The following is a 21,981-nucleotide window of genomic DNA, read 5'->3' as shown; positions in this document are numbered from 1 at the left end:
GTTACAGGCATGTGTATTTGCCCATAAGTGTGCAATTAGCACTCGATTACAGGAAACTTCTTTTAAACTTTTGACAAATTGGTATAATACGCCAATTAAACTGCATAAGTGGTTCCCCGCCGTTCCAGACTTATGTTGGCGCTGTAACCAAGCTAAGGGCACCTTACAACATATATGGTGGGAATGCGACCTAATTCGACCATATTGGGCCCAAGTGATTAGCATTATACAACAAATAACCGATACACGGATCCCCCTAGACGCTAAATGTTGTCTATTACACATTACTAACCTTTCTATGAGAAAATATAAAAAATCGCTGATCAGATTCCTACTTACGGCCGCAAAGGCGGTGGTACCGAGATATTGGAGAAACACTACGACCCCTTCAATCATGGAATGGCTGGGAGAGATAAGATATCTTCACAAAATGGAAGAGATTAGGGCCATAGCTCACGAAAGCACAGACAAGTACATGGTTACCTGGCAACCTTGGGTCGTGTTCATTTACTCCTCTGCATATGCCTCCCTGACACGAGTCTGAGGAGGAGGTGTCGCTGAGTATCTGGGCTGACAATGCCCGTTTTCTTCCTTAGGGACAACCGCATCTTTCCCCTTTCTTTCTTTTTCTTTTTCCAAGGTGCCAGCCTTGAGACAGGCTGTCACCTCTTTTCTATCTTCTTTTGCCACATTTGGCTCTTGGATTATAAGTAGTAGGGTGTAGCCTGATTGGCATAAAGTTACAATGCAGATATATCGGGACAGGCTTTTACAATACTTTATTGTTTATGTTTAGGTCCTATTGATGCACTAGGAATGGCAATGTACCTATCCTTTTTATTAAGAGTTTTTTTTTTTTTTTTCTATATTTGGAGGGGCTCCCTAGCTTAATGGGATCTTTGTCAATCCGCTTATACGCAACCAAGATGCCTAATAGTATGAGTCTGTAACGCTGTTGCTACCCTATTGTTCACTCAGGCAGTTGCATCTGCGATCATTATGCTCTGTTATGATGTATTGTAACTGGCTATTTCTTTAATAAAATTTAACTGTTAAAAAAAAAAAAAAAAAAAAAAAAAGATTCCCTACAAAATTTTTGAGCTAAAAAATGGACATTCAGTTCTTTTAAATAGAACATGAAGTTTGGAAATGGCGAACAGGTAGAAGTAAAATCACTAAAAACATTAGACAGAAACTGGAGCAATTACCTCTTAATGCACAAGGCCAGAGGGGGAAGCCCTTGGAGACAACCTTTCACACCCAGACATCAGATTCACTATTCCATTTGTCTACAAAAGTTAACACACACCCTCACATTCTGAATACTTAAGGGTGTTGAGGAAGGTTCGTCTGAGGATTTGGTTGACTTTGAACCCTAGATCTTGCAGGTGGACTGAGAGGCAAGCTCAGGTGGGAAGATCTGAAGTCTACATCTGCTGAGGAAGATTGGTACTCTTGCTTCCAGTAGCATCCATGATAATGGTATCCAAAGTAGATCCAAAATTATTTTGACCCTCGGAAGGACATGCGGATCAGATGTTCTTTAGATACAGGTTCTTCGTTTCCTTCGCTTGTGCAACAGGAGACCAATGCGGGGGATTAGATGGGAAATGTCCAGCAGCCAGTCACAACTTTGGCTTAAAGCTACCACTATTTCATTTGAATATTCTATGACAACAGCAGTGGCAAGATCTCTTTTAGGGAACATTAACCAGCCACTCAGAAGTCTGGCAAAGCAAGGTAACAGCTAAAATGGAGTGAAAACCAGGACCTACCAGCAAGAACAAAGCCCTGGACCCTAGAGAGGGCTTCCAACCATTTATAATTTTTCCATCCTTCACTGGTATGATGGTCACGATGTTTAGGTGGCTCACTGCCCTAAGTCTTCAAATGAGTACAAGGCTAATAAGCACTTTGTGAAACAAATATTTTGTGTATTTACAATCTCTGTAGAGGAACGCTTAGAATCGTGGGTGCACTTAGGTCTTAGGGCCTTTAAAGGATCCAGACTAGAAATATCACTGGTAGAAACAGGCAGATTGTCTTGTTTGAGTGGTGCATACAACATCAATTAAAGCGGTGGTATAGTGTTTTTTTTTTTTTTACTTTTACCTATAATAAGGCTTACCTCTAGGTAAAAAAAAAAAAATCTCCTAAAACTGTATGGTTTAGGAGATACTCCCCTCGCAATGAGCCGCTGCCTGCAGCAGTGCATGCGCACAGGGGATTTTCGGCTGAAAGCCCAGCAGACGGCGGACTTTGCTGGAGAGAAATCTCCGGCCACTCACAGCGCCGGAGCCACGATACCCGGAAGACACGCTGAGGGAACATGTCAGCTCCCTTGGCGTGGATCGTCGGAGATATCGGGGCCTCGTTCTAAGGTATTTCATAATGAGCTAGTATGTGGTGCATACTAGCTCATTATGCCTTTTCCCTTGCAGGTCTGAAAAAAATAAAAAATTTAAATTTCAGCGGGTTTACTACCGCTTTAGGAACTGAATAGGGTCTCATAAGGATATATTTATTATTATTTACAACAGAAGACTATGAATACTTGGAGGTAAGCTCATCAAGTAAAGACTTTAGAAAACTAGAATCACAAAGTCTCAGATGCTGATGTCTCAAACCACAGACAGATCAGATACAGAAACTGGAGAAGTCATACACCATGCTCATGGCGTCCGTGATAACCTCAATTGAGAGGACAGAGGAACCAGCCACACCCAAATGAGCTAAGAAAGACTCCAAAGATGGGATAGACCACAGGAGTAGAGGAAAATAAGATTTTAAGCTGCAGACATCAGCTGCATCAGTAGAAATGCTACCAGCAACACTAGAGCCATTGGTAGAGTTTGAGCTGTGGTCATCAGGTACAGTGGACTGTCACCGCAGTTGCAGTGCAGCATACCAAAAGCCCAGGATGAGGACAATTGTCCCAGAAAGTTGCAATCAGAAGCAGTGTAGCAGTGAAGAAAAGAGCATTATTGAAGAAAAATGTTAGAGTAAAAATGGTGCAAGCAAAATCAGGTTAGTCATTTACACAGCAGAGCTGAAGAAAATATGTCCATCCCCTTCGCTCACTAGCAATAAAAAAAAAAAAAAAAAAAAAAAAAAAAAAATGAAGCATGCTTGTAGAAGGTGGGGTTATTTTGGGCTAGCCTATAGGCTGTTTGCAGGCATCCCATCTTCCTTCAAGCGCCAGTATAAACCGAAGGTGAATGATTTCTTGTGTCCCTCAATGAACAAGAGTGATTTATAGTTGCATAGCATGCAAATTAAGGTCCATTACTGTAATTTTACATACCTTTATGTTGATAAAAAATGTAAAGCAGCATACAGTAGATTACTACGCATTTCTGATTATTATTTTTGTGACTGACCTGGGCCAGCCTTTGTTGAACCTCTGCATCCCCTGGAGCCACAAGAGCTTGCTTTGCTTCCTGGATGAGTTTAGCTGACCCATCCATCACATCTCTGGCTGAGTCCAGCATGTCACTGGCAGCTTGTGGATCACTGGTGGAAGCTGCGACCCCTCTAGCTGCCTGTGCCAAAGTTTTCAAAGCCAATGCAGTCTCTCTTGCAGCAACACCTAAACAGTAAAGATTATGTGAAGTTATTAAACACAAAATAGGTACATGATATAAAAGCATCATTATTGTAGATATTTTTGCAGATAACAATTTAAGTGGAAACTCCAAGAACACAGATAAACATTTAAAATATAATCAAGCTAAGCCAAGCCTGACTGTTAGTGCAGCATATAATTGCAAAAATAACACAACTGGTCTTGAATAATAACAAATCCTTGGGCAGGTAAGACAGTTTACTTGATATAATTTTGCCACCAAAAGTTCACCAGGTTAAAGACAAATATTTCCCACCAAAAGTAATATTTTAGTCCTAGTTGGAGACCGATGGATGATATTTTTTCCTTGCATAATTTAAAACCTTATTCCTGTTCTGCTGCTAAATGGCGGTTGTCTATGCCCACTTTTGTATCTTTAATACATAAAATAAATACGATATCCAACAAGGAGAGTGGGACTCCCTCTTAATGGCCAATTAGATATAGGAAATATACATTTCAGGTGGTTTAAATCGCCAACTTCTGCCAAAAACTTAATTATAAGTGTTAAGTAAAATAGCAGAATATGACACTGTGTTATTTGTTCTTGTTATCTACAGCATTCCAGACCAGCAGTGTGGCATAAAAGCATATTCTGAGCTCATGAATATGCTATCACACTGTATCTCTGCCACGATAGCTGAAGGTCTTGCATGGCTCTCTGGTGCGAGCTGATGTAGTGAGTGGCACATTGGTACTCTGCTCTCCAGGGTTGCCCACTGGGTACCTGGCTATCAACTATGTTTCAGGGGTTGTGGTCAGATAGGAACCTTTTTCCATATATGGTGGACAGGTCCTATAGCACAACAATTTGGGCTAAAAGGGTTTCATTTCCTCTCTGAACTCCTGGAATTTGATAGATTTTTTGGCCCAACACGCGCTATTGAATCTTGGACCTCCGAGTCTTACCAAAAACAGCTCTAAACACCTCCTCTATGTCCTTACTAGAGGCCATCCAAGAAATTGTGAAAGACAAATCGTCTACCCTCTCCCTGATACAAAAAAGAACTAACACAGTTATGTTACATGACAAAGTCGAGGCAAAATTGACAGACAAAATTAATAAAACTTTTTGACCATCTGCCAACCCTGGTGTTCCAAATTCATTCCCAGTGGCTTTAGCCAAAATCTTGTAGCTCTAGGGTGTGTCCACTGGTTTTACATTTTGTGACCTGATGCACACGGTCCTTTTCCCCCATGTCTTCCCTGATCTCCCCTACTCCCTCCTCTTGCCAAATATATTTTTTACCCTTTTATTTTTTCTATTTCTTCTCTTTCTTACAACCCCCCCCCCCTTCTCTGCTTTCTTTCCTTCTACACCTACTACTCCCCTGTTTGTTTATATTTAAAGATTGCAGAACCAACTTAATCAGAATCCTTCCATCTAATATTTAAATAGTAATAATGATATTCCCTTATTTTATTGCCCATGCTCATTGGCACTCAGTGTTTTACGCAAGACTTTGTAACCACTCCCCCCCCTTTATGTTTGCCCCTGATTTGTGACTTCTGCAATGATAAAATATATTTGCATAGCTTGACATTTAGAAGTCTGTTTTCTGTGCAACTTCTGTCAAAATAAAATATTAAATAAATTCAAAAAACAAATAGCCATCAGATTCTGCACTGCTTTCTGAAGGTATACAAATGCTTGTGTTACAGTCTACCAATCATCAATTCTTCAGGTAATCACCAGTAGCAACAGCAACCACCTTGCACAATTTGTCCTCCTCCTAGCACTCTCAAGCTCCAAATAGACAGGATTGCAGATTTAATTCACCTGGGACTTTGCATTTCTCATCCAGTATATTGGGCAAAAACTTGACACAAAAAAAGCAAAAAACAAAAATCAAAAAATCAGAATAGTGTAAATTTTTGTCCACTGACTTCATAATCAGATGCCCGAAGCCATAGCTTTATTCCTCGGCCACCAAAGATGGACAAACTGGTGCTCAATGCCAAATGAACTGGCAAACACCACAGGCATCTCCAAAGGTTAACAAACAACCCTCTACCCTAAAAAGTGAGGGAAACCTTCAAGTCGAGGAAGGTTTGTATAAAGATTTGGGGGACTTTTAAGCCCCAAACCTTGCATGTGGCCTAGGAGGCCTGTTTTTTAACCAATAAATAAGGGGAAAATTTAGCTGTCTTCTTCAAAGGCTTCTTCAGCTGAGGAAAACTGATCTAATTTCCTCCAGTATCATCTTTGATAATGATATCAATGTTAGATCTTAGGACATGTCTTTTGAAGCTCATGAAAATCGGACATTTCCTAAATGCTGCTTTGGTAGAGAATGGTCACAGGCAAAATGGGGTAAAGAGCAGAGCCTGACAGAGCTGCAGTGATAGCTTTCAAAACTTTATTGGTTTAGGATCTTAAAGACAGGTACAGCCTCCATCAGTACAGTGGTCACTTTTCTTAAGAGGGACACTATCAGACTCACAGGAGAGTTAGACCATTTTTTTTATTTTTTATAAAGTTCTCCTCATATATTTGAAAGGCTAATAAGCACTTAGGAGAGCAAACACCTTGTCAGGATATTTCTTTTTTTGCTTACAAACGATTTTTATTATTTGAAAGGTCAGAGTATAAAACCGTTAAAGTGATGGTACAGGTATAAAAATATATAACTATAACAATACATGTAGTACAGGAATAGACCAAGGATTATGGTTAGATGAATAATAGAAAAAAATATATATAAATTTGCACAATATTGTAATATTGACTATACAGGAGTGGTAGAGTGGGAAAGAGTTATATAACGATTAATACGTAAATGTTGAGACGGGGAGGTAGAAGATAACAAAAAATGTGACCAAAGCTCTCCCTCCCTTGCCTAACATCTCCCACTCTCTCCTAATTTAAAGGAGCAGTATCCCCTAGCATCCACTTCTTTTGATAAAGGGGCATTGAATCGTATAGCATGTGGTGAATTCTTTCTGAAAGTTTGATGTTCATCATGCGGTTAAGGATTTGTGGCCAAGGTACCGTGGTGGAGCACCAATTAAAAGCTATGGCCCAATGTATAGTGCTAAGGAATGTATGGATAAGGGTAATGTTATTTTTAGGAATATCTTGTATAGGGAAGAATAGGAGACATATTTGGGGCGTAAGAGAGAACTCTCCGCCGGATATTTTTTCTATAATTTTGCTGGCCTTATGCCAAATGTTATTTATGTGAGGACAATCCCAAAAGATATGTAAAAGGGTTCCCTGGGAGGGGCAACCCCTAAAGCAGAGAGGGGAAATTGAGGGATATAATGTGTTAAGTTTGGCAGGGGTAAGGTACCATCTATATAGCAATTTGATGGATGATTCTCTGATTGAGGTTGTTTTGGTGCATTTATGTAGGTTTGTAAGAATAGAGTCCCATTGCTCAGGAGTATATGTGGTATTTAGATCAGAGGCCCATTTTAGCATGGGGAGTGTTTTCTCAGGCATGTTGTACTCGTTTAAGCACTTATAAATTTTGGAGATGAAACCCCTATCTCGAGGGAAGGAGATGCAAATTTGTTCAAATTGTGTATAAGGGGGGTGGAATGTGAGTGAATGATATTTCTGATAGAAATGTCTTATATTTGTATAGTATTCTAATTCAGAGGGTGGGAGATCATATTTTATTTGTAGACTAGCGAAGGTGAGAAATTAGTTATTGTGAGAGTGATTTTAGATGCGTTAGATTATGTAGCTTCCAATACGACAGAAAGTTATGATCATAAGCTCTTTCTGGGGAGGAAAAGCGAGGTTTGCCTAGAAAGGAAGCGGGGGGAAGAGTGTCAGAGGATAATTTGAATTTAGTGACCTGTTTATTCCATAGTTGAAGAGTGTGAGTGACAATAAGGTTTAAATGTCTTTTTTTCTGTGGTGGTATAGATTTGGACCAGAGGAGTCCTTGTAGATTGTAGGGTAGGATAGATTCCTCCTCAAAGCGGAGCCAAGGGATATGAAGTGAATGGGCATACCATTGGGCTAATTGGGTGAATCTGGCCAAGAGATAATAATGCCAGGAGGTTGAGGATGCCAAGGCCTCCCTTTATTTGGGGTCTAAACATAAGAGAATAGCTAAATCTGTGTTTCTTGTTTAGCCAAATACATTTATTGATGTCTCTTTGTAGGGAATCTAGTGTTTTTTTTAGCTAATGTAATTGGAAGGCCTTTGAAAAAACACAAAAGTTTTGGTAACATCATAATTTTCAAAGCAACTATTCTGCCCGAGAATGAGATATGGTATGACGACCAAAGTTTAAGTAGATTTTTAATATTGTTGATTAATGGGGGGTAGTTTGCTTGGTATAGTGATTTATATAATGGCGTAATCTGGATACCTAGATATCTGAATGAGTCCGCGCTCCAGTTAAATGAGAATTTGTCTTTAAGCGAAGAAATTAAGGTTGGGGGAATATTGATCGGTAAAGCCAAGCACTTAGACAAATTTACACAAAGACCTGTCAAGTCATGAAAGATGTCAAGGGTTTTAGTTAGGCTGGGAAGAGAGATGAGAGGGTCGGTTATAAATAGAAGCACATCATCTGCATAAAGACTTAATTTATATTCTCTGGATCCCTTGGAGTATCCTTTAATGTCTATGTTGTTTCTGATAGCGCAGGCTCGGGGTTCTATCGCAAGTGAGAAAAGTAGAGGGGAGAGGGGACATCCCTGTCTGGTACCTTTGGTCAGGGGGAAAAAGTCAGACTTGTTGCCTGGGAGTTTAATATGTGTTTGTGGGTTATGATACAGAGCCTTAAAGCCATGTAAGAAGTCGTTGTTAATGCCATATTTGGGGAGTAGAATGTCAAGATATGACCAGGATACGCTATCAAAAGCTTTGTGTATATCAAGGCCAAGTAATAGCGTAGGCTTGCAATGTAAGTTGGAATCTTGAATAATATTTGAGGTCAGATTTATGTTATCTGTTATTTGTCTGTTTGGAATGAAGCCTGTTTGATCAGGGTCTACTAATGGAGAGATAACTCTGGATAGTCTGTCTGCCAAGATACGGCCAAATATTTTCAAGTCATTATCGATCACCGATATTGGGCGGTAATTTTGGGGGGTAGTATGGTCTTTATTTGGTTTAGGAAGAAGGGACATATTGGCTAAAAGCATTTCAGATGGGAATTTGGTGCCTTGTAAGATATTGTTATACAGTTTAGTAAGCTGTGGTGTAATAATAGAGGCACATTTTTTATAACAGGACGTGGAAAAGCCGTCTGGGCCAGGAGCTGTGGATATCTTTAATGTTCCAATGATTTTGTTGATTTCATTGTCAGTGCATGGGGCATTGGGAGATTCAATTTGTTCTGTAGAGAGAGTTGGTAGTGTAATGTCGTTAAGCCAGTCTAAAGAGGATTGTTTAGGAGAGGAGATTTTTATAGAAGTCTAAAAACAGTTTCATGACTTCTTTAGGATGAGACACTGTTTCCAGATGTATTTCTTAATTTGTATGTGTGTGGTGGTTTCATGGATTGATTTAATTTTCTGGCGAACATGGTGGAATATGAATTGCTGTTAAGTAAGAATCTAGCTTTAGACCATCTAAGGGCTTTTTCAGTATCAGAAGTTAATATTGTATCTAAAGTTGTGCGTTTCTCCTGAATTTGTTGAGGGTCGCTAGATGGGTTTTGGTTATTTCTATGATATAGATGGTCAAGATCCTTTGTGAGGGACCTGATGTCAGCGAGTTTGTTTGTTTTTGATTGAGGCGATATCAAATGGCCTCTCATCACCGCCTTATGTGCCATCGAAACATTTGTAGGAGACATGTCTGGTGTTACATTATTTGCAAAATATTGCCTCAAGGTGAGATAGAATTTGCTGGACGCATGAAGGGTCAGTGAGTATAGAGTCGTTAATTAGCCACGAATGTGTTTTGGCTAGACCTATGCAAGAGGTGTCAAAAGAACCTATGTGGTGGTCCGACCAGGGGCCGAGTGGGCCGCTAGATTAAAATCACCGCTCACTATTAAGTGCGTGGAGTGATATTTATCCAGAGTGTCAAAAAATTTATTGAAAACGTTTGAATGGGTATCATTGGGAGCATAAACCGAGGCAATGGTGATGGAGCGACCCTTAATTGTGCCTTTCAGAATTAAATAATAATAATCTGGGTCTTTATAGAAACTCTGAATCTCAAAAACTACAGAGTTTCTAATGAATATGGCGGCTCCCCTAGATTTTGTGTTGCAAGTAGTACAGTAAAATTGGCTAAAACTTTTGTCAAAAAATTTGGGGTGTTTGTAGGAAAATGGGTTTCTTGCATTAAGATTATGTCCGCACCCAATCTTTTGTAGTGGCGAAAGACTTTCCTTCTCTTATGAGGTGAATTAATGCCCTGGGCATTGTGAGAAATCAGCCTGAGACCCATTGTGGAGGTATAAATAGGCTACAATGGTTATGAGGTAGTGGTAGAGGATCATAGTGCCCAGGGCCTGATCTGAGGCTGATTTGATTTGATATTAGGGATGTGGTTGACCCCTTAAACAAGGTGTAATACAAGATGGAAAAACTACCTAACAAAGAGAAGAATTCCGTGGTCACTGTGTAGCCAACTGTATTATCAAGTATACATATTAAAGTGGTTGTAAACCCTTACAAACCACTTTGACCTACAGGTAAGCCTAGATTAAGGCTTACCTCTAGGTCCAAGAAACATCTCCTAAACCTATACGGTTTAGGAGATATTTGCCCGAAGACAGGCACCGCTGTCTATGGCGCATGCGCCGTAGACAGCGGCGCGCAGGCGCACTGAGCGCGGCATTTCCAACAACGGAGCTGCCGCGGGTGTCGGCTCCCGTGCGCATGCGCGGGAGTGACGTCATCGCGGCTCCACCGAATGACAGCGGCGGAGCTGCGAGACCCCACCGAAAAGATGGATGCGCCGGACTACAGGGGACAGCGGTGACATCGCTGGCTCCTGTGTCAGGTAAGTGACACATAATGGGCTACTATGCGATGCATAGTAGTCCATTATGCTTTGCCTTTGCAGGGAATGAAAGAGGAAGTAATTTGCGTTTTAATTTTTTTCCACATATTCCAAAAACTTCTGGAAAAAAATGAACCATTCAAAAGACTCATTATGCCTCACAGATTATACGTTGGGGTGTTTGCTTTCCAAAATGGGGTCATTTTATGGGAAATTCCATTGTCCTGGTATTCCAGGGCCTTCAAATGTGTAATAGGTTGAGAAATGAGATTCGTCATTTTTGCTCGTAGAACGTCTGAAGGTACTACTTCAATGTTGGTGTTCTGTATGTGGCCAGGCTTTGTACAAGTCTCACACATGTGGTATCGCCATACTTGGGAAGAGGAGCAGAATGTATTTTGGGGTGTAATTTGTTGTATGCATATGCTGTGTGTGAGAAATAACCTGATAATATGACAATTTTGTAAAAAAAAATCTTCATATTGCATTGCATTGTGGGAAAAAATGACAACTTAAAAAAACTCACCATGCTACTTACTTAATACCTTGGAATTTCTACTTTGTAAAAGGGGGTCATTTGGGGGGTATTTGTACTTTCCTGACTTGTTAGTGTCTCAAGAAATGAGATACACCTGATGTACTGAAGGCCTGATCAGATGAGATCAATTTTCAGTGATTGGCACCATAGTTTGTAGACTCTATAACTTCCACAAAGACCAAATAATATACACCACTGTGGGTTATTTTTTACCAAAGATATGTATAAATTTTGGCCAAAATGTATGAAGAAAAATTACAAATTAGCAAAAATTTATGACAAAGAAAAAGGCATTTTTTTCACAAAATGTACATTTTATTTTATTTATAGCACAAAAAATAAAAAACCCACTAGTGATTAAATACCACTAAAAGAAAGTTCTATTTGTGTGGAAAAAAGGACATAAATTTCATATGGGTACAGTGTTGCATGAGTAATTGTCATTCAAACTGTGGAGCGCTGAAAGCTGAAAATTGGTCTGGTCAGGAAGGGGGTGTAAGTGCACTGTATTGAGGTGGTTAAGGAGTCCTTTGTGAGTAGGGGAACAAACTAGCAGAGGCAGAGCAGAACAGCCTCAACGAGGATTTTATAAACTATAAAAAGAAAAAAACATAAGAGCATGCTATGATCCTATGGAGAGAGAAAGAAAAAGAAAAGAAAAAAAAAAAAAAACACACACCCCTTTCCTTTAGAAAATTCCCCTTTTTTCTCTCCATTCTTTAGGTGCACAGTGTCACACAGACTCGTAGAAGAAGTTATATAATACAGACTCAAAACATTTTAAAGGTGTATAACTGCTAAGTGTTGATCATAATAAGACAAATTTTAGAATTTGGAATCATTTCAGCTATAAAGTTTGTGTTTTAGGGACCAGGGGAGGAAAAAAAAAAAAAAAAAAAAAGGAGGGGGGGGGGGGGGTGGTAGGTGCATAATAAAACATGAAATCCCATAGAAGGAATTGTGTAATACCAAACTGATAACTTCTGAAGGAACAGAACTGCCAAGTACCAATCATAAGTCAAACTTTAGCACTTGCTAAATTTAAAACTATAAAAATTGTTCTTAGGATCATGCGTAAAGCAAAAAAAATAAAAATAAAAAAGTTATTTTCCTCTGCTCCTGTAGAAGGGTGGAGTCATAGCTGCCGGCAGGACTCAAATATAGCTTCAGGCATCTAAATTTCTGATTGAAGGGCGCCATCTTCCTTGTCCTCGACGTGTGGCCGGGGTGGCCCAGATAGGTGAGGTATGAGAAGTAGAAGGCGGTCTTGCAACTGTACCCGGGTCCAGGAGTCCCAGCTTTACTAGAAGATCTTTACCTTCTGAGATGTTGAAGACTGTGTAAGTAGTACCATTGTGAGGGACTGTTAATTTAAATGGGAATACCCACCGGTATCTGATATGAGCTGATTGTAATACCGAAGTTATCTCTTTCATTTTGCATCTCCTCTCCAAGGTGGCTTGTGAGATATCTGGGAATATTTGAATTCTTGAGCCATCCAATTCAATATTTTGTATGTTCCTAAATGCTCTAAGTATACTTTTTGTGATGAAGTCTTTCATGCATAGAATAATGTCCCGTGAAGGTTTATCTGGGGGAGGTTTGGGACGCAGGGCCCTATGAATCCTATCACACATAAAGGAGGATGGAGGTAAATCAGGGAGGAGGTTGTGGAACAACTTGGACACCGCAGGCATCAATTCCGTGACAGACTCTGGGATGCCACGAATCCTCAGGTTGTTCCTGCGGTTGCGATTGTCCAAATCATCTACTTGTGATTGTAAGTAAGAGTGGTTTTCGACCAAGAGCTCAAAGTCCCTTCTAAGATCATTGTGCGCAAGTGATAGTTCATCGTGTTTTGTTTCAAGAACATCTGTGCGACCTCCTTGAGTAGCAATTTCTTGAGTGAGTGCGTTTGTTGTTTTCTGGAGTTCACACTGTATTTTGTTTACAAGTTTTTCGTAGATCTTGGTTAAACTGGAATCCAGGTCTGCCTTTGTGATCTGAGAAGGGAGATCGCTGATATTTTGTTTTGAATGAGACTAATTGAGGGCCAGTGGCGGCCGTGAGGGACTGTTCTGGTGATGAGCTGGCGCCTTTTTGAGCCATATTCTTTTGGTCCTCATTGCGTAGTGGGTATGTGGCTAATGAGTGCTGTTGGGCACAACGATTGTACGCCTTCCTGCCCGACGGCATGCACTAGTATGAATTGTAGGGGTGTTTATATGAAATATGGCTATTAAGGGTAATAGAACCCTATCATTTGTGTTGAATCCTTGCTGAATCAATGGGGTCATTAGATACGTATGCTGGACTGAATCGCGACTCGCAAGCGCCCCCAATTGGATGTGAATATAACTTTAGTTCATCTTATTTCACTGTCTCAGGGTTATAGCCTGTATCAAAATTATTGTGTGGCTACATTTTGACTGATGTGTATACGGTAAAGAACTAGCAACCAGGGTTTGTGGTAGAACAGTCCGGGAGATGTAGAATAATAGTGGTCTCTGGCCGCAACGCGAGAAACGGTTCTCTCCAAGATGGTGAGGAGAAGATAAACCTGGGGGGGTGATAGGGTAGATGTGCTGCTCTTGGGTACCCACTGAGAGTAAATCAGGCCTGTGATGGGGTAGAGAGATGGTGGTTGCAGCTAGTAGTGGGGACGGGGTTGGGACAAGGTGTAGACTTATTTGCGCCTTGGCCTGGGTGAGCCCCCCACAGGTGGGGTATTGCTATGATGTGGCAGGGTGAGGATCCGATTATGGGGGGACAGAGGGGCTGTAGGTGGGTCAGGGGTGTACCAAGATGGCCACCTCTCACATCAATATCCTGATGCACTGTTCAGCTATTGTCCCCTCAGCCACCCCTGGGATTCAGAGGAGATGTGTTGCTGGTCCTCTGGTGCAGGAAAGTGAAAGGGGGCAATCAGGCCTGGAGGTGGTTTGGTAGGCCGCAAGATGGCAGACGGCACCTGGAGGCCTGTGTAGGCTGCATGCCAGGTCACGGAGCGTGCGAGCAGCCTTGGGACTCAGAGCCCTTGATCCTCTGCCTCAGTGTGGGTGCTGTCAGGGATGGGTGGCTGCAGGTCCGGACGGTTACCGCAGCAGGTCTTGAAACAATTGTAGGCCTCAAGGGCCGCACAATGGTGGCTGAATGCCGGAATGTAGAGCGAGTGAGCCGTCTAGGGGCAAGAACACCGCTTACCCTCAGGGAGCTGTCGCTGGAGAAGGAGGCCTCTGATGGTCCAGCCGAACGGAGAAATCAATCCCGGTGGACACAGAGGCCTCGTAGGCTGCAAGATGGTGGCCGGAGATCCAGAGAAGGAGCCGGCCGTGGGCCGGATTAAAGTGCGGGGTGGCGGCCAATTTGGCACGGGCCCAGTCAGGGGGAGCCCAGACGTTAATGTGGAGGGTCTGTGAGCACACAGAATTGTCTGATGGCGCTGGATGGCTTTGGATTAAGTCCGGGGTGAGGGAGCTCATCCAAAGTGCGTCTGTCGTCTTCCTCGTCCGGACATGCCCCCCCCCCCTGTCAGGATATTTCTGATCTCGATAGAGGAAGCCTAGAACAGCGGGTGCATCAAGGAAGGTCTTTGCAGTCTAAAGTAGTGGTTTTCAACCCTGTCCTCAAGCACCCCCAACAGGCCATGTTTTGGGAATTTCTCTTAGATAAAATAGGTGTCCAAAATATCAAGCCATTGACTTAGATTTAAAGCACCTGTGCAAGATAAAGGAAAATCTGCAACCATGGCCTGTTGGGGGTACTTGAGGGCAGGGTTGAGAACCACTGTTAAATACGGACATGAGCGAACCCTTACCTGTGTGACAAAAAAAAAATTTGGCTGGAGTTTACCCTCATTGCTTGATGGTAAATCCATATGCTCCGATAAGTAGTCTTAAAACAAAGTAACAACACATGCCTTCAAGCTCACCACAGGGCACACCATGAGGGGAATGATCTAATACAATTTACAGTGCAAATATCAACTATTACTTAAAAGGAAGAAACAAGAAATCAATTCTCTCCTTTTGTTGTTAAACTGTTGTGCATCATCATTCTTAACACGCCAATTTTGCATTAAGGTCAGACCACATCCCTGTTGAGAACATATTACTACACTTTCATCTGAGGCGGCAGATAAAAGCACCCATAAGCCTGTCTTTGGCTCTAAATAAATACATTGGTGCCACTATGTCTCGCTAGTAATTCTTGGGACTGCGTGCAGCAAAGCCTAAACAAAAAGTTCTACCTCCATCCTGTCAAAACCAGAACAGAAAGAAGCCTAATCAATATGCTAATGAATAAAAAAAAAAAAAAAACCCCCAAAAAACAACCTTTTCATTTTTAAGAAATAACTTTTCTTTTTCGTACAGCAGAGGACACAGGCATAATCATAGATGACTAAGAAATATGCAGCTATCTTTGGGTGATTGGACACTACCAAGAGCTAAATTTTTCCAGTGTCCTTAAAGGGAGAAGGTTTTTAATCTTAATGCATTCTATTCTATCCAGGTAATTATGACATATTTATTATATTTATAGGGAAAAAAATACATTTTACAATCACTTTAAGTGATGGATGTCTCCTTGCCACTGATTGAGATGGCTGGTTTTTACTAAAATGTTATTTCTGTGTGATTTCCTTTGATGATCTAGCTGTGTGACAGACATTCAGGTTTTTGGCAGAGCTTGAGTATCCTAGGCAGGCCACTGGCATACCTTCCGTTTTGACATGGAAACGAGGGGCATCTATTAGGAAAAGTAGGCTTAGAGCACACCTCCTGTCATGCCCCCTTTAAAGGAGAATTATATTATATATATATATATATATATATATATATATATATATATATATATATATATATATATATATATTATATATATAATACATATATATTAAAAAAAAAACTGTTAAAAAACACAAGTGCTTTTTTTAACCACTATTATTCCTTAATAATGGTTTTTGACATTTACAAATGCAGAAATGTAGAAATTAGATGAAAGGTTAGCACTGAATCACTTATTGAAAGATATATAGTGCATTTTATAAACAACAATATATAGATTGGATCAAAGTGAGGGACAAATGAGGAGGAAAGAGGGACACTGTTCCAAATCAGAGACAGTTGGGAGCTATGCACTGGGACAGTACCCTAACCAGACAAGCATTTTAAAATAATTGGGAGCAATAATAATTGCACAAAGGTTATCCCACACATTGGAAGATCACTTTGTGAATGGTAGCCAATCATTGTTTTTTTCGCCTATTGTATATTTTATTGGTATTTCAAGAAATACTACAAGTGCACAGAAAAGAAGGCAAAATCAGAGCATAAACATTATAATGTCATATAGCAACAATAGTCCCAAATGAAATGTAGAAAAATGTGTAGTGAGGAACCTTCAAATATAGCGGTCGAGAGGGGAACTTACTATGGTGGACTCTAATGAACTGGCAGTGAAAAGAACAGGAGGGAAAGAATAGGTAAGTAGGAGGGGGCCCAGCCAGGAACCCCTACTGTATAAAGACCATTAGCATGAGTGCAAGCAGTGGACAGGGTTCAGGTTGTCCTTATAAACAGAGGGAACAATTTAGAATGCTTATCACTCAGCATGGAGGTGCATTTTTCATTAATCATGGTGCCCATTACCCTAGGTTTTACCTTTATAAGTTTTCAAGTAGGTTGGCTCCAAGCTTTCACTGTTGTATGTTTAAAAAGATGATTATTTGAGTTATTCATTATTTTTGTTTTTATTCGTTTTCTGTCGTGTCTGGTAAAGTTAGAGATTGGTCTGTTGGAAGTAAAGTCTACCGTTGGTTTTGAACGATTCCAAATGTGGTGAAGTGTACCCTGTACTCTACATCCCTAAAAGCATAAATAAGAGGTGTAGGATTGAATTTAGCCATGTGATTTGAGGTTAAATACCACTGGAAAAGTACCAAGTGAGCTTTGTTTTTAGGCCAGAATATTGGTGAAGCATTTTGCTGCAGTCACCAGATTCTATCCCATTCTGTTATATCTAGGTATTTCCCTAGCAGACAACTCCCAGTTGATGGGAAACATAAGATCTGAGTCCAAACGAGAAATTAGGCTGCTGAGTGTAGAATGGGGGACAAACACATAAGGCAGCCAATCTACTGATTAAAAGGCATACATACAATGTACTAACCTTTCTGTGACTTACATTACTGCTATCATGCATATAGGCTTCCTCCTCTGGGTATATGACAGACCAACCATTTCGAGTTCTTTGTTGTTTGTTTAATGTTTTGTTTCTTTTTGTTCTACAGTATGTCCATCAGATTGCTTTTTCCCTCTCCCCCACCACCTGATTGTACTATGCTATGTAATGTTGTGACAGCATGGGGGAAATATTTGAGACTATTCCTGCATTGTACTGTAAAGTTTCGTGAAAATCTTTCAATAAAAACTATTTACAAAAAAAAAAAAAAAAAAAGGCATACATACAAAGTGATTGGATTTTATCCAAACAGCTCTACTTTAGAGATCATTTAATGTTTCTGAATGTGTGGAAGTAACGGGATATCATCCAATGAGAAAATCAGACATTTAATGCAGCAAGCTAGGAGGCTCTTTTAGACTGGGAAGAGTGAAGGAATATGAAATATTTCCAATAACAGGAGGTAGGGCGAGATTAGTATATCAGAGCAGGGTTACTTAAAGCGGTAGTAAACCCGCACATTTTTTTTTTTTTTTAAACCTGCAAAGCAAAAGGCATAATGAGCTAGTATGCACCGCATACTAGCTCATTATGAAATACTTACCTTAGAACGAGGCCCCGACATCTGGCCCGATCCACGCCGAGGGAGCGGACATGCTCCCTCGGCGTTTCTTCCGGGTATCGCGGCTCCGGCGCTGTGAGTGGGAGATTTCAGTCCGGCCGCTCGGCTGCTGCCGGATTTTGACGGCGAGAAACCCCTTGTGCGCATGCGCCGCTGCAGTCAGCGGCGCATACCGAGGGGAATATCTCCTAAACCGTACAGGTTTAGGAGATATTTTTTTTACCTACAGGTAAGCCTTATTATAGGCTTTCCTGTAGGTAAAAGTTAAAAATGTGGGTATACAACCACTTTAACCTTTTTACCTTGGAAGAACCCTTGACAAAAAGTTCCACTGAAATGTTTTTTTTTTTTTTTTTTAAGAAAGTTTTTATTGTGCACAAAAATCATAATCATACAGTACACATCTAATAGGGAAGATGTTAATACACATCTGTATTAATAGCATTGCCCACATCCTATGGCAGTCAGATTTTCACCCCTATCTAATTATATAGTATATGTGCTCTTTTTTTTTTTTTTAAATATAAAATAACATTAAGCAGCTCGTTAATAAAGAACCCGTAGGAAAACCCAAAGAGACTCCCACACTCCCCCAGGGATGTCAGCATTTAGTGTTGTGTTTGATTAAGTGACAAGAACCTGAACCTTTTCATATTGAAAAGAGTATGCTCACTATATACTTTCCTCTATCACCGATTATATAATGTAAATAGTTAAGCAATCTAATGGTTTATGACCCCTCCTCTTCTAGCATACTCTGAGTCCACCCATCGGAACCATACCTTCCTAAACTCCTTGTAGGCCCCTCTAGCTTCATAAGTCATTTTATACATCATCACATCTGCATTATTTTTATCCACATCCCCAAAGTCAGCAGCTCATCATGAATCCAGCATCTGACAATGAGCTTCAAAAAATAAGATCCTAAGGAACAATTTAGTGTTTACATTCATCTCCTCTTACTCAAAAGACCCCAAGGAGGCAAAGTAGGGGAGAGCAAATGTTAGGCAGACCAAACTGATCCGAAATAAATTCAGTCACCTGTGACCATAATGATCTCACCTTTCTACACTCCCATACCATATGTAAGCAGACCAAACTGATCCGAAATAAATTCAGTCACCTGTGACCATAATGATCTCACCTTTCTACACTCCCATACCATATGTAAGAAAGTACATTCCTCCCCCATACATTTATGACAGACTGCAGATTCCTTCCTGCAGATTCAATAAAATCTAGCTGGTGTATAACGCTGTTGGTGAAGGTAACGGAACTAAATCATTTTATCCATGGAGGAGATAACAGATACCAAATATGTGTCTAGCACCTCCTGCCATAGTTCTTCTGACAACTCCGGGACAATCGCCTCCCACCGCTCCCTAGGTCTAGAAGTTGAAGTCCCTACCCCTGGCCCAACTACCCCATAGTATCTAGAGATTCACTTAGTCGGATCTGGATTAATCAGAACCTTCTCCAAGTCTGTGTTCTGTACCCGATTCTCAACCCCTCAATACTGGGCAATCACTGCGTGTCGTAGCTGTGCATATCAGAAAAACAGGTTTTAGGTACTCCATATTGTTCTCTTAGTTGGGTAAAAGTACAAAGACAATTATCCGGATAAATGTGGTGTAGGCATTTGATGCCAAATTTTGCCCAGGTTTTTTGACCATCTGGTATTTTCAAAAACTCCCCAAAAGATCCATTATACCATAGGGGGCTATTTGGAGATAACCATAAGGGTTCATCTTTCCTTCATTGTGAGCACAAGTGAAATATTTTCCCAGGAAGTGCTATAACTGACCACACCTTTCTACCCAGAATCCCAGAAAATGTCTCCAGTGTAAAAAGGATAACTGCGAGGCCATAAAATAGGAATGCAAATCAGGAAGGGCCATCCCTCCCATAGTCATTGCCAACTTTAATACCGCTAAGGATACCCTGGGTGCTTTAACCCCACAAAAATCCCACGATAATGGAGTCAATGTGCCTGAAGATCTGCCACAAATACCGGGGAGTTCGAGAAAATATAAAGAAACTTTGGAAGAACGATCACCTTGAACAGATTTATCCATCCCAACAAGGTGATCGGCAAATTCTGCCAACTCTGTACCTTCTTACAAAAATTTCCCACAACCAGCAACAAATTGGTCTCCAGGAACTTAGAGCTGGGTAGCTGAACCTCAATCCCTAAATACTTGAAAGAGGTTGACAATGGAATGGGGCAATCTGGCGGAGCTATGACCCCGTCATCTATAGTGAATAGGGAGGATTTTTTCCAATGTATGCGGAATCCCAAATGATCTCCAAATTCCTGAATCGGTCGGAAGGCTTCAGAGAGGGAGGATTCCGGGTCCTGCAGATATAACAACATGTCATCTGCAGAGAGCGAAACTCGCTCCTCAAATTCCCCAAGTCTCAGGCCAGTCAAGTTTGGAGTAGACCTAAGTTTGTATCCAAGGAGGCTATCACTCTAGCCCCAGAGTTGTCATGGGCAGTCTGGAGATTCACAAATAGTCTCCTGATGTTCATCTGTGTGCACCTCCCCTGAATGAGTCCAGTTTGATCTGCATCCACCAATTTTGGGACAACTGTTGGCAGCCTTCCTGCAAGTATCTTGGCCAGGATTATTGTATCAACATTCATCAGCGAAATCAGATGATAGGAGTCACATTCTCAGGGGTCCTTCCCCCTTTAGGGATCAGGACAACCAAGGCATCCCTCATAGGAGATAATCTACCGTCCGACCTAGCTGCATTGAACACTTTAAGCAGGCGAGGGGCCAGATCACACCTAAAAGCGCCATACCATTCTGAGGGGAGGCCATCCAGGCCAGGCGATTTCCTTGGGGGGGAAGGAGGCAATTGCCTTCACCATAATACCGGATTCCAAGACAGCATTGTCCTTGTCCGTCAACCTAGGTATACCAATGTCTGCCATATAAGTCCCCAATGCCTCCGTCCCCATAGGAGCACAAGACCTGTACAGTTCTTCATAAAATTGAGCAAATATTTTTAGGATATCAGCCGAGTCACAGACTTTTACCTTACAGTTGTCATAGACTGACTTAACCACCTCAATACCAGGCACTTAAACACCTTCCTGCCCAGACCAATTTTGAGCTTTCAGCACTGTCGCACTTTGAATGACAATTGCAACATGCTACACTGTACCCAAATAAAATTTTTATCATTTTTTCCCCACAAATAGAGCTTTCTTTTGGTGGTATTTGATCACCTCTACGGTTTTTATTTTTTGGTAAACAAATAAAAAAAAAGACAGAAAATTTTGAAAAAAAAAATGTTTTTTTTTTGTTTGTTTCCAAACTTTGTAAATAAGTATGTTTTCTCCTTCACTGATGGGCACTGATGGGGCTGCACTGACGGGCACTGATAAGGTGGCATTGATGGACACTGATAGGTGGCAGTGATGGGAGACACGAATGGACACTGATAGGTGGCACAAATTGGCATGGATAGGCAGCATGAATGGGCATGGATAGGCGGCACAGATGGGCATGGATGGGCACTGATAGGTGGCACGGATGGGCACTGATAGGCGACATTGTATTGTTTTGTATTGATGGATGCCAATCAGTGCCAAACAATAATGCAAGCCAATCAGTGATGCCAATTGTGGGCACTGACTGGCATCCATTGTGGGCACTGACTGGCATCCCAGGTGGTCTAGGGTGGCATACCTGATGCTGGCCATCCCTGGTGGTCTGGCGGCATCCTCGGGGGGGGCTGTGCTGATAATCTTTCAGCACAGACCCACCCGTCAAAGGAGCAGCCGATCGGCTCTCCTCTACTCACGTCTGACAGACGCTAGTGAGGAAAAGCCGATCACTGGCTTTTCCCGTTTACACTGTGATCAGCCGTGATTGGACACGGCTGATCACACGGTAAGGAGTCTCTGTCGGAGACTCTTTACATAGATCATAGTTGCGGGGTGTCAGACTGACAACCCGCAACAACGATCGCCGCGATGCGTGCAGCGGCTCAAAATCCTGAGGATGTCCTATGACGTCCGGTCAGGATTTTGAAACCACTTTCAGCCGTCATTTGACTATAGGCGGGCGGCAAGT

General features: G+C 41.3%; 1 protein-coding gene across 2 annotated transcripts in view; it reads right to left on the bottom strand.

The window, feature by feature from the left end:
• The window catches only part of TLN2 (talin 2), a 430,025-nt gene that overhangs the window by 114,354 nt on the left and 293,690 nt on the right, over positions 1-21,981 (bottom strand). For both annotated transcript variants that reach the window (XM_077472779.1, XM_077472780.1), the window contains exon 28: positions 3,381-3,589. In XM_077472779.1, coding sequence (XP_077328905.1) covers positions 3,381-3,589 — 209 coding nt within the window. The remainder of the gene's footprint in view (positions 1-3,380; positions 3,590-21,981) is intronic.

The sequence above is a fragment of the Lithobates pipiens genome, unplaced genomic scaffold (genome assembly GCF_037356315.1).
Source record: "Lithobates pipiens isolate NorthernLeopardFrog02 unplaced genomic scaffold, aLitPip1_a1.2 Scaffold_8, whole genome shotgun sequence".
Lineage (NCBI taxonomy): Eukaryota > Metazoa > Chordata > Amphibia > Anura > Ranidae > Lithobates > Lithobates pipiens.
The sequence above is the reverse complement of the archived record's forward strand: the minus strand, read 5'-3'. Positions and strand labels throughout refer to the sequence as shown.